This window comes from Dermacentor andersoni, chromosome 1 (assembly GCF_023375885.2).
Source record: "Dermacentor andersoni chromosome 1, qqDerAnde1_hic_scaffold, whole genome shotgun sequence".
Classification (NCBI taxonomy): Eukaryota; Metazoa; Arthropoda; class Arachnida; order Ixodida; family Ixodidae; genus Dermacentor; species Dermacentor andersoni.
The window spans coordinates 135308975-135322225 of NC_092814.1; the positions used below are offsets into that span (position 1 = coordinate 135308975).

Consider the following 13251-nt stretch of genomic DNA (forward strand, 5'->3'; position numbering starts at 1 on the left):
TCGTCAGCTTTCGCTGCCATTCCATCTTCACAGAGTGGAATGATTGTCATTTGTTTGAACTGTCTGATGATCGGAGTTGATGTGTTTAAATGGATGACTTAGTAAAGACAGTGGTTGATGCTCGAGTGAGACTTTATTTTGTCAGGCTAGTCACGATTGGCATGTGATCACTGTCATATGCACTCACTGGTTTGACTGCCACCCTAGAGAGGTTCTTGGCAGAATCAAATCAATGCACGTACGGTGATGCGTGGTAGGTTTAATGGGTTTAGAGTAACATTGCAGGCCAAACTCTTCCAGCCATTTCTTCTCTGGCTTAAAAATGTCCGCGTTGAAGTCTTCGTTGATGATCACAGGTGTGGTATCATCCTTTCCAACGTACTGGAAATACGTGGTCATAACCTCATTGATTTCGGACTTAGAAGTAGCGGGCAAGATGAACAGCGTCGAGATAACGATTCTTTCTTCCGTTTGTATTGCACAAACATCTGCAGAGTTGGTGACGATTCTGTTCATCCCAAGATCGAACGGCCGCACTTGAATGTCGTTCTTTGATGGTGATGATGATTGAAGTTTATTGGCTGTCGTTCTTTGCGTATATAGCAACACCTGCAGCGCGCGAATCCGCCCGGTGATCCCACACGACTCCGGTGTAGCCGTTGAGCTGGGCGAACGAGTCTGACCACCTTTCCGAAAGACACAGGACGGGTATATCGTTCAGGATTGCATCGAGATTGCGATTTTCTGCATGCAGATGCAGTGAACGAATGTTCAATGCCGCAACTGCAATCGAATGCGGTTCCTGCAGTAGTGCTTAGTAAGTCTTGGTTATCGTAGGAAGGTGGTGATTGTCCAAACGCCTGAACTCGTCTTGCAACAGAAAAACACCAGCTCCTTGGGTCCCACGTGCGACAAGAATAGTTCAAGGGCGCGTTGCAGGTTCCCGAGTCCACAGGGATATATGACACTAAACTTCGACCCTTTCTGCACTATCACCAGGATCGGCCCACATGATGGTGTTTTTCTGTTGACGGACGCCGAAAAAACTACGGAAGGTTAGTCATATACAGCTGTCACTGTAAATCGTGTGCGGTTCCAGCAATAGTGTTTGGTTAGACTTGGTTATTGTAGGCAGGTGGTGATTTTCCAAACACCTGAACCCGTCTTGCAGAGCACTTTGGGTCCCGCGTGTGACAGGAGGAGGAGGAGGAGGAGGAGGAGGAGGTGGAACTTTATTATTGCAGGAACCGTTGCGCGGTTTATTCCGGGGTGGTTCCCTCTGACAGGGCTCCACTGGCGATCGTGGCTCGCCGGGCCTGGTCGAGGGTCGCCAGTTGGCTTCCCTGGTCCAGCTCGGGGAATCTCGCCTCCCAAGACCACGTAGTGAGTGTGTGTGTTGTGACTCGTGGCGAAATTGCGTCGCCCGGACGGTCGGTGCATTGGTGTGTTATGTGCGCGAGTGTCGCTGTGTGGTTGGTACACCAGGGACATGTCCGGGACGTATAACTGTCTGGGGAGATTGCATGTAGGCGAGACAAGTGTGGGTATGTGTTAGTTTACAGGCGGCGCCAGTCCCTTTCCTGGAGTTTATTGAGAGCTTTGTGTGGGGGAGCGTATTGTGTTCTTCCGAGATGTTGGTCCTGTAGTATTTGTTGACTTGTCGTTAATAACTCGTGGATCGCTCGTCGGTCTGTCGGGGGCTGAAGAACGGTGTGGTCTGCCGCTCGGCTAGTGAGACCTCGAGCTGCGCAGTCCGCCTCTTCGTTGCCCCGCAGGCCTTCGTGCCCGGGGCACCAGGCGATACCGTGGGTCCATTCTAGTGAGCGACCCAGGATTCGAATGGCTTGTATAGGGAGTGTTCCATTCATGTATAAACGACACGCTGCTTGTGAATCCGTAAGGACGTGGGTGGACCTTCCGTTGCTCTCGGCGTCGCGAAGTGCGAGAGCGATCGCTGCTGCTTCTGCTGCTGCGCTGCATGTGGCGCGGATGGAGCCAGAGGCTACCAGGTTCCCCTGATTGACAACGGCGAGTGTATATTTAGGCCCGCCACGTGGCGACGAGGGATACGGGCTAGCGTCCGTGTAGTATGTATCTGGGTCTCTGAAACAGCGTTTGTGCAACATGCGGGCACGCGCTGTTCTTCTCTCTTGATTGTGGGTGGGGTGCATGTTCTTGGGGATAGGGTCTACTACAATGTTCTCTCTAGTGTGGTTCGGCAAGAGTTGTGTTTCTTCTTTGCAGTACTAAGGTGTCAGCGGGTACCCTAGCCGTTGAATAAGGTGTCTTCCCTGTTGAGTCTTGTTGAGGAGCTCTATCTGCGCTATGAGCGTGGCACTTGCTAGCTCCTCAAAGGTGTTGTATACGCCTACACTCCCATATCAAGTCAAGCACGTGTGACAAGAATAGTTCAAGGGCGCGTTAAAGATTCCCGAGCCCACAGGGGTATGTGCCATTGAACTTGGACGCTTTCTGCACTTTCACCAGGATCGGCCCACATGAGGGTATTTTTCTCTTGAAGGACACCGAAAAAACTACGAAAGGTTAGTCATATGCAGCTTTCGCTGTAAAAAAAGAAAAACGAGAAAATCTGGCTTTAAGTCCGGCGCCTAAATGAACAAAATATAGCTCACGAGAAAGATCCCACAAGACACACTGGAAACGTAAAGTGAGTTATATAAACGCATGCAAAAAATAATAATAAACGACTGTCAAAAGAAGTCACATAACGCAAACTATTATGTAAAGTCACCTCATATAACCACAATAAATAAAGAACCCGCGAAGTAAGGCCACTGTACCTGGAGGCTTGGAGACGACGGGAAGAAATTGCTTACTCACACAAGGTTTTGGAACGCGCATAAAATTTCGAAAATGGGGCTATTCTTTATTCAACTTAAGTAGTTACTCACTCGCGTTACACTGCTCTTAAAGCTGTTAAAAGAAAATGTGCTCGTGAGATAGACTCGATTAAAGCGCACGAATGCATCTATGCGTGACTTTTCACCCCAAATTCAACTGTAATCCAAAGACAGAGAGAGAGAGAGAAATGAGATGCGAAAAGCGGAAGACAAACATGCAGTTAGCTATCTTTCACATGGGGAAGTGGTAAAGGGAGACAGAAAGATGAAAACAAATGTACACGGAAAGAAAACTAAACCAAAGTAAGCATTCGTACTGGCTAAGAAATGCTAGATATTGTTGTGGAGGCACTAGCTACATTGCTCGCAATCGTTGTCGTGGCCGTGCAAATAAATAAATAGAGAACACATGCCAACTTTTTGACAACTTGCTATAGAATCCGATTCATTGGTTTCTGGGCAGTTATCAAAAACTGCGCAGCTAGGGACGTACAGAATACGGAGTGTCAACATTCTTTAATCTCGATTTCTTTTTTGCAGCATCTGAAAATTGAACATATTAAGCCCCTATCTCCACGAAGTTGCGAGCCGGGCCGTGCTTGGGAGTAGTTGTTCGCACGAAAGGTTGCTTTATCCCATTATCAACATATTACGCATCGTGTACCACGCGAACGTATTGTCCTAGTGGTGCGCGCCAAGATGTCGTTGAAGCAGCGTGTCTTTAAGACGAAAATATAGCTCCAGTCATCTCCTTTCAAACACAGAATTTAACATGTTTCTAGATAAGTGAAGTCCCAAGATCAAAAGTTGTAGCAGTTGTAGATGCATGAACCGGAGCGATTTGCTATACCCGCACCGATGAAAAGTCAAACGGTGCGTGGCTCACGGAGCCGCTTGATGCGCGTTTTCTTCTTTGCTTAGTTGGGAATATGGAACTTCGTAAGACATGCGAGTCTGTGCTGCACTCATTTGTATTGTGCTCCCCCAACACGGACAGCGAAGGAGTCTGGATTCTAGTGACGAAAGGCGAAGTTGAATAAATTGTATTGGTTTCACTGACACCGGTCTCACATGGACGTCACTGCGGCTAAGGCAATTGCGTGGATACTGATAGTGCAAAGAAGTTATCGGGACGCGTTTGTAATGGAGTGGTTCGGAGATGCAGCAAACATACCTAGAAAATCTGTACCGCCTTCGGCCCATTAGCCACATCGACAGGGGTTGCTACGCTGAGAAGACTCTACTACTTTGTGCAAGGAAAAATCGGAGGCCTCACAGGTCTTGGTGTCTCGGAGTCAGCCTACGCAGCAATGATGTTCCGGGTGCTAAGCCGATTTCACTTGAAGTAAGTACAGTATATTGAGACGCAGAGAAACCCAAGTGCTTGCCATTATACTCAACATATTTGAGAGAATCAAAGATAGCGAATGGCTTCTCTAACTTGTGTCTCGGCGTTGTAGCCGGCCGAAGATCTTAATCTTCCTCAGTCAGCCAGTTAATTTGATTTCCTCGCGATAGTATTACTGATGGTGACGCACTAAGGCGACAGATACGAATGAGCGGCAAAGTTCGGCGCTACAATTTGAAGTTCCTACGTATCTTCAAAGTGAAGCCATGGGTAGACAGAAGCGGATCTGAGCAACGATGCCACCAGAAGCCTTCCGGCAGTTGCCTGAGTCACCACGTGGCAATGTGCGCAATTGTTAAGAAAAATGAGAAACTCTTAAGAAACTCTGCGCATGCGCAGGTCGTCTCTCCTCCGCTCCTCCTCCGCGTTCCTCCTCATGGTTCTACTGCACCCTCCTCCTGCGCTATCACCTCCGTTTCACCTCCCGCTGCGCTCCGCGTTCGCTTTCATTCTTCGCGGCGCTCGTTCACTCGGTTACGCCGACGCCGCCTGGCAACTCCGATGGCCGCCGCAGGAAGGGGCGCCTAAGAGCTGCGCTATAAAACACAGCCGTCGTATAGAGAGCAAATTGAGCACGAAATGCATGGTCCAGAATGAATTTATCTCGTCGGGTTTAGGCTCCCGAAACTGCACAGTCAGTGGGGGGCTCCAGATTAATTTCGACCAGAGGTGGTTCTTTTAATGTGCACCTAAACTACGCTACACGTGCGTTTTAGCATATCATCGTAATGCGACCACTGAGGCCGAGTTCGAACCTTTGACCACGTGCTCAGCAGCAGAACACCATAGTGACTCCTGAGGCACTGCGACGGATTTTATGTATAAGATGCCTATTCGATTAGGAATAACTTCCAGAGCAAAAGTAAGCAGCAGAAGGAACATTCAGGCACAGCAATTAGCAAACAAATTTGATTGTGAATAAACCATGGCCATAAATAAAATGAAAACAAAAAAAAATGAAATACATAAAAGATTATAACACATAAATATCAAACTATATCACTCTAAAAAAATCCATGCTTATCTAAGCGTGCGTTTGCACTTTTTTTGACACGCTTTATAAGAAGCGTCATATTTCACCGATCACGCCTGCTAGGAGTGATCAGCAAGCTCTCTTCACGCTTAGCAGCCGTGATAATGACCCCTGTTTCTACGCTTATTATGGGGTGACCAATCTCCACGCTTAGAGAGGGTTCCCGAGAGGGCAAGGGGGATGGAGTGAGGAACATGGCCCTTCCCCCCTCGCCCCTTCTCTGAATGCGTTGGAAGCAACGAAGAAGCACAGACTCTGGTGGGCTTGGGTACTTGGGTCGCTTCTCTGAAGCCAACTTTGCTCACCAAGCTCTTCGCAGTCCTCTTCTTTAACTTCTGCTTCGACGGCGCAGACTGTGACGAACGAAGACGCTATGACAGTAGCAGCATGCCGGTGAAGTGGAAGCTGCGTATGCTGCAGACAGATTGCGCAAGACGCTTCCACCGGTGACACTGAAACTAATCCACTAAGAAGGGGTTTTGCAACGCCCTGGCATATTCAGCAACGCCAAGGAATATAAAACGTAAACAAGCCCCTCGGTATCTCCTTGCACAAAGGGACGAATGCCCTCTAAGCCGTGCTCTGCGGCGCCACGCGTTCGAAGTGTAGGATAGGGACGTCAGGACAGGATTTTCCGCATTAAAATCATCATGCTATTGCACTCTTTCTCCGACTGTTGGCCCAAAATACCTGATAAAATTCTTCTTGACTGGCCTCTTTCTCTAAGAAACATGAATATTCTCGGTAGCGAAAAAAGTATTACACACATATTTCTTCCTAGGGTCAATCTCTTATTCATAATAATCATTCCCAGAAGATATGATACCATGAAACCTGGATGCCTAAAAACAAAACTTACGCAGTTAAAATGTTTTCAGGTCGCTGAGAAAGCGTGTCCTTATATGAGTTTGATTTGAATGCACAAAGCAGTGACCAAATCCTTTAATCTTGTTTGCGCCCATATTTCTTTGCCTGTGCTTGGCTTTAAGTTGGTTGCACAAAAATTGGCCGTAAGCCACCGGATATGTTACATATTACATACCATAAAGGCATAGGCACATCACTAGTGCCTTTTCTAGGGATGTGTCATCACTGATCTCAGTGCTTTCCTTCTCACAGCGTCAGATGAAGAGCCTTGTTTCCCCCAAGAAAATGCATGGTCTTATAAGGTCAGTTAACGCTATCTGAAAAAAAGGAAAAATGTCTTAATACGAAAAGTATAATACTTTAGAGGTGAAAGCATGTTTCTTTTAGGCTAAATTTGGTAACAAAGACCGCTTGCTTTTTCACTGCTTTAACACTGACTGCACTTCTTCCGACATTTCTCCTATTGACTGCAAAAAAAAGGTTGTGGTTCGGAAGTTTTTAGAAGTAGGCGACAGGCGAAATATGGTAAAATCCCCGCAGTAATAGGAGCATGCAGCGGCCTATGAAAGCTCAGAAAATTTCTGTATTTTCGATAACATCAGAAGGAACTTTTTCAATTTTTGTTCATTTTCATCAATTCTACATCCAAACTTTATTCGTTTTCAAATGTGGCCTGAAAAGCAAAAGAACAATGTGCATATAGTTGGGGCACATAGCTGTAACTGATTTTATGCGATCATGCTCTTCAACAAAATAAAGTTTAAAAATTCGAACACAACTGGCAACGCTTTTGATAAAACCTTTTAATACCTAAGGAAAAATGAGCTAGAAAAACGTAGTTACGCTTAATTCCCCACACAATGGAGATGGAAATTTTGACAAGAATGACATTCTACGTGAACTTTTCACCCGTGATATGTCACTGCGGGCATAGATGGGTTTCCAGCTAGAAATCAAGCGCTAAATTAAAATTAAATTATGGGGTTTTACGTGCCAAGACCACTTTCTGATTATAAGGCAAGCCGTAGTGGAGGACTCCGGAAATTTCGACCACCTGGGGTTCTTTAACGTGCGCCTAGATCTAAGTACACGGGTGTTTTTCACATTTCGCCCCCATCGAAATGCGGCCGCCATGGCCGGGATTCGATTCCGCGACCTCGTGCTCAGCAGCCCAACACCATAGCCACTGAGCAACCACGGCGGGTGAAATCAAGAGCTGCAACGGGCAGAGTATATTCATGTTCATTGAACACAGTCACACTTCCTCTCTTTAAAGCCCAAAATGTAAAATATGCGGAGCTACACTAGATATGCCAATTCAGAGTATAGTTTAGATTGCAAATAAAGTAGCATGTGTGTTTGCAACCTCGCATGCGGCGCTTCTGAGATGCAGGTTACTGTCAGTTGACAAATAGCTGACAAAATTATGAATTTTCACTTTATAGGCAGCGGCATACTGTGAGCGGTATCCGCGACAACTACGCGGCGTACACGGCAAACCACATTTAAGCGCCACTAACAGAGTTCTCAATCATGAGAAGAAGCACGCTGCAAAATGCACAGTGACAAATCGCAGCTCACCACCCTTGCCCGAGGCGAAATGGAAGCGGGCACAGATAGAACGGCGAGCTGGCAAATGTAAAATAAAAACAACAGAAATTGTGGGAATTTTGTACTTCAGCAGAATAAACTGACCAATTCACAGGAATTCAACAGCAGGGTGTTAAACCTTGTTAAAAAAGCACGTGGCTGACTACTCTCTATTTCGATCAACGCTACTGCTCGCGTAAAAGGTTCTCGCTTTCCAATAAATGTACCATTAAGGTAATTTTTGCACCCCACATCATACAAGCACATACCAGAAATCTTCACAAATTGGCAGTTAGCCGCTATTTCATAAAAGCGAACCATAACTAATGTTTTTACCTGTATGTTTAAATCGTTCATGAATAGCAGGTGAGGGACCGCAACATAGGCATTATCCATATGGAAATACTGCTCTGAAGCTGCCAGACCACGGTGAGACTCTCTCGTAAACTCTCATAAACTCGGCACAGTGCACAATGTATGCATGCACCGCCCGCGTTGTGCGTCATGAATATTTGCAGAAGTGAACACGGCGATACGCACCTACTCTGACAATTAGACCGGAGGCTCTGTGCTGCAATGAAGGAGCGTCGCTCGTGGCAGTCCACCGTAAAATCCACACCAAAAATGGCCGAGCGCAGTCTTCAAAACACCACGGTCTCCTTCAGCCTGCCCAAGAAAAGTTTCGCATTCCCCGTGGGGCAGTGAGAAGACTCAGAGCGTTGTTCGCCCTCGCGCACACTCCGCGCAGATCACGTGATATATGACGGATCCCCTATTCGGATTTTTATAAGCGTGATGAAAAGTTCCCGCGCGAGCGCTTCGCGGGAAGTTAAGTGTGTGATTTGCGTTTTTCATGCGCGCGCAGCTCGGTCACGCTCGCACAAGACCGAACGATGGCACGCAGCCTTGTCCTCACGCTTACATGAAGGAATGTCACGCTTATTTTCGGTCACGTGGTGCTTGAAACGTCATCCACCCTCATTTACATGCGCGTCACGCTCAACCTCACAGTTTAGCGTGAGATTAGACGTGGAATTTTTGAGAGTGATAGATGTACAAAATTTCAATACGAAAATCAGAGGCTGTTGAGTTTATGCATTTTTCGCTCTTAGTTTTGGTCTACGGGTTCTTCACCATTGAAAGGCATTACTAGTGTCGTCAAATTTGTCTTTCAGCATGACCAAGTAGCCATTTTTAATAGAGCGAGATACTATGGTAGCAGTGATACATGAGAAACTTGGCCACATATAGGGCCGGCTATCCCAATATCATAGGTGTAGGAAAAACACGAAAAACGGAAATGGTAATGAAAATGCAATACACCGTGAAAAGTTTAACAAAGGGGCAAAACAATAACAGATCAACTCAGTGAACGACGGGGAAAATAAATTAGCAGTCAGTTAGGCTTCAGTTTCAAAATAAAAGAAGGACAGGCGCGATTCGCTGACACCAAACTTTCTGGAACCTCATTCCATGAGTACAATTCCCGCCGTCTCGAGCTGTGTTCACCGTTTCCACCATTGTATTTTTAATGTAGCACAAATTTTACGCCTAACCATGATCTAGCGCAAGCGTCTGGGTACGGCCCTGTCTTGTCCGCAAATGTGAATAATTAATAGGTTATTATAGTTCGAATAATTGTCAAATTGGTGTATATTGTTTGCTGTACAAGATCGCCTTTCAATAAGTGAAATAATAAGGCTGAACGACGCTGTCTGCGACAGGCGATTCGCGAAAGCTTATTTAACGAGAGGAAAGCAAGAATGAAAACTTTGTTGGCAGGGGAGGCGAAACCGCTGCATTGTCTGTTATAAACATCATTGTGAAATGGGCTGCTATACGTCAGCGGTAGTAATGCCTGCAAATGGTCACACAGGTTTGTCCTAGTGCGACACGCAACCAAGGAATACGAGTGATAGAGGGAGAAATGGTCGGAGGATAAAAAAGAATAGCCCCTCTTTCGCTCTCCTCTACTTGCGCAAATCGCAGAGGCAAGAGGCACACATCAGGAACTCAAAGAGTGACCTTAATGGTGACAGGCATGATCAAGACAGCACACCGTAGAGAAGGCGAGACAGGTTGACATAAGTTCGCAGACCGCGATACGATTGGCAATATTTCGCTGTTGTCTACACCGACGGGAGACTGCGCTGATATTTTAAGGCGTTTCCGTTCACTATGAGTTCTTTTTTTGTTTTGTTTTTGCGATACCAGAATTACTCGGATTGTTGACCACGCAGCTATATATATATGCTCGATCAAAATCTGCCTCTTAGATGGCGGCAAGCGTTCCAAGTACGCGGCATTGTTTTTAAACTTGCGACAGAACTATTTGATCGCTGCAGCAGCGAAACGTCTAGGCGAAGTGACAATGTTGGAGTCCCTCGACGTTCTTTTGACAAATGCTATTTGCCCCAAGCCTGAGGCGGCAACGTCTCCGCTCGCGCTGTGCCAGCGCTCTATCGCCAGTGTACGCTTGAGCAGCGCCTACAAACTGCGTGGACAATGCTTCCATTCACGACAAATGATTCTACCATCTGTCTCCGCACAAGAAAAGAAAAAAAAGCTCCCACATAAATATCAACCCAGGGCGATCTCTACGCTGAACAGAATTTATTTCGATATGTCTTAGTATGCGCTGTGGCGCTGGTTAAATATAGAACAAAACATGCAACCAAAACAAGGCAACATTATGCACTCTATTACCACTCATGAAGTGGGCAGTGAATAAGTGTAATAATATTTTACTGAACAATGAGCCGGGAATGCAAGCCGCAGTCCCCTCGATGTTCTTCGTTTGGCCCAGTACTCCAGATCTGTCGCAGCAGTGGAAATGCTGCTGTTTAATAAATCTGTCCTCGCACAATCAGCTCGCACTTCCTTATCGCCCAACTGGGGCCGGCTGGGCTTCTTATCGGGGCTTCTCTCGGAAAGACCAGGTCGTAGAACGACGGTCGGGACGGCCAAAGAGAGCGCGGCACTTGGCGGTTTTGGGCGTGCTTTGTTTCCCCGCCACGGTGTGCCGCCTCGTGTCGGCCCCTCCCTCCGGAGCCTGGGCCAGCGCTCCCTAAACCTCCCCGCAATCCTTCCCTCGCGCGACTGGCGTGCCCCCTTTCCCTCACCTCTCCCTTCCTCGCCGCCGACGCGCGTGTAGCGGCGGCCCCCAGCGAGTCTCTCTTCACTGCTCTGCACGGCTGTTGCGCTGCCCAGCCGCGCTCCGTTCACGTGCGCTCGCCTGGAGCGTCGCCGCGCGCAGTCGGACCCAACTTGCTGCAAGCGTCGGAAAAGTGGGCGCGCGCGATCCGCAGGCGGGGCCCTCTCGTGGCTCGCTGAGATTCGCGCTTTGTGACACCGACTCCGTTGACTGTCTGTGGATCCGAGGGGCCGAGTGTGGACTTCGAGTACTTCGCGGGTTCTTGCATCGCGCGACTGGTGTCGCAGCCTTCAGCGTCACTTGTGCGCATCCCTTCCCCGCAAAACTCTTCACGAGGACCCATTGTACATTTGTCGCGCGATGCCGAGGACTGTGCGTGCGTTGCGCCTCTCGAGCGAGCGCCGTTGGAACGCACGTGTCGCCTGCTTTCTGATCCTGCTCACGGGTCTCTCGAAAAACGCGCAAGCTGCCGGTATGTACTTTTTATTCTCGTAGCGTGCGGTGTCTTGGGTGCCTTGATTTTGTATGACAAGACACTCGTTAATGCAGCGTGTAGGTTCGTTGACTGTCGATGCCCCAAAATCGTGAGAAAAGACGAAAAAAAAAACCACTCAAACCAGCATCACTCATTGCACAAACTGCATGAGTTATTCATATCACAAGAAGCTAACAAAGACACAAAGGACAGCGAGGAGAAATTCCTTGTACTTAATAATTGAACTAAAAATGATAAATTAATGGAATTTAGCGTTAGCTTTCTTTGTTGGTTTCTTAGGATATGTACAAAAAAAATTGGGCCCTTGGTTTCCTTTCCTCTCGTTCATTATTTCTTGCAGTTACTTTAGCCCCTCTGTTCAACAGTAAGTGTGCTGTCGTTCGCTAGTTGTAGGTTATTGTACACCCGCGCAATAAATGCGCCACACATCGAAGTGTTCATACAATTGTGTGAACAGTTCGGAGGTGGCAAAATAACAAATTTCGTTCGTTCATTGTGGATGCTCAATACTGACCCAGTGTTGAATGTTCTGTTAAAACAGCTACAAGCCTCGAGCATATTTAGAAGAAAATAAGTGATCTTGTGTTCATGTACGTATTCGATGCGGTATAATTAGTCTCCCTTTTTTGCTCCGACATCCATAAACTTAAAATTCGTTGAAAATGAATCAGGACGAGTACGGTGACCCTTAAGTGGATGTTATAAAGTTAAAATACCGCTGCGGTATATTTGAACTGTATAAAAATTTAACACCAGGCTTCATTTTTGTACCAATCGCACTGACTAAATGGTAGTATTTTGCCACTTCGCGCTTATATTTATGTGTGCAGATATATGTAGTTCCAGTGTGCAAAACCGAGAGAATCACGAGCAAGCTTCGAGCAAAACACAGTTTTCAACGGAGATAAATCATCTGTGGCAACTTGACAGTTACGCGCCTTTTTAGCATTTCCGCTCGCGTTTAGTGATGAAAAAAACTATCCTATGGTCGCAGCTGCACGTCTGACGCATCAGAATTGTTCAGATCAACAGGACACATTTCTTGTTTTCTTTCTTTTGTAATGCGTAAATTTTCGGGCCGTGTGATTACTGGGCGGCACCTTTTGCTTTTCCGAACCCACTAATGCATTTCTCACAGTAACAGATACAGTCGGGGAATTAATGATGGCTTACAGAATCTAAGAGGGCGCACAACGTGGCGGGAGCCGTCGTCAGAAAATGGGGAAATAAATGGTTTGGAACTATGATCGGTACGAAGTGCGAACCTATGCTCGACGCGCTCGCATATATTATTTTTCTGGCTACGAACTGTTCCCGGGACGCTGGTGCGAGGAAACCGCAGATGAGGGAGAGGACCACGAAAATGAAGCGCCAGGACGCTGCACGATGCATTAACATTCTCTGAGCTTTGGGCTCGAAACGCACTGCTGGTTCTCGAGCCCGAACCAAGCAGGCGCGCCTGCTAGATAAATAAATAAGTTAATAAATAAAAGAAACAAACACTACAACTTCATATTGATTGTTAGGATTGGTCGCGGCGAAAACCTTTGGGAATTGATTCGCGTAAAAGCACCCTGGCCACTTTTATCTCTATTATAGAGAAGCGAAATTAGTTTTGTTTTCTTTTTTCCGTTCCTTAAAAGGACCGCCGCATAGCACACACTCGGACAAAAGCAGAAATAAAAGGTGCGTGGGATGCGCCATTTGCGAGATGTAATGTAGCGATTGCTGAAGGTATACTGCGTCTAGCACTTCCCGACCCCACATACTCCCAATAGGAAAGAGAGAGAGAAAAAAAAGAAGCACGCATACACACCTTATTTCCTCCTTTTCATTTGCAAA

General features: G+C 46.8%; 1 protein-coding gene across 1 annotated transcript in view; it reads left to right on the forward strand.

Annotated features, from left to right (window-relative positions):
* Positions 1–10960: 10960 nt before the first annotated feature.
* Positions 10961–13251, forward strand: part of LOC126543350 (synaptogenesis protein syg-2-like) — a 961852-nt gene continuing 959561 nt past the window's right edge. The window contains exon 1 of the mRNA XM_055062075.1: positions 10961–11385. Coding sequence (XP_054918050.1) covers positions 11274–11385 — 112 coding nt within the window. The 5' untranslated portion in view covers positions 10961–11273. The remainder of the gene's footprint in view (positions 11386–13251) is intronic.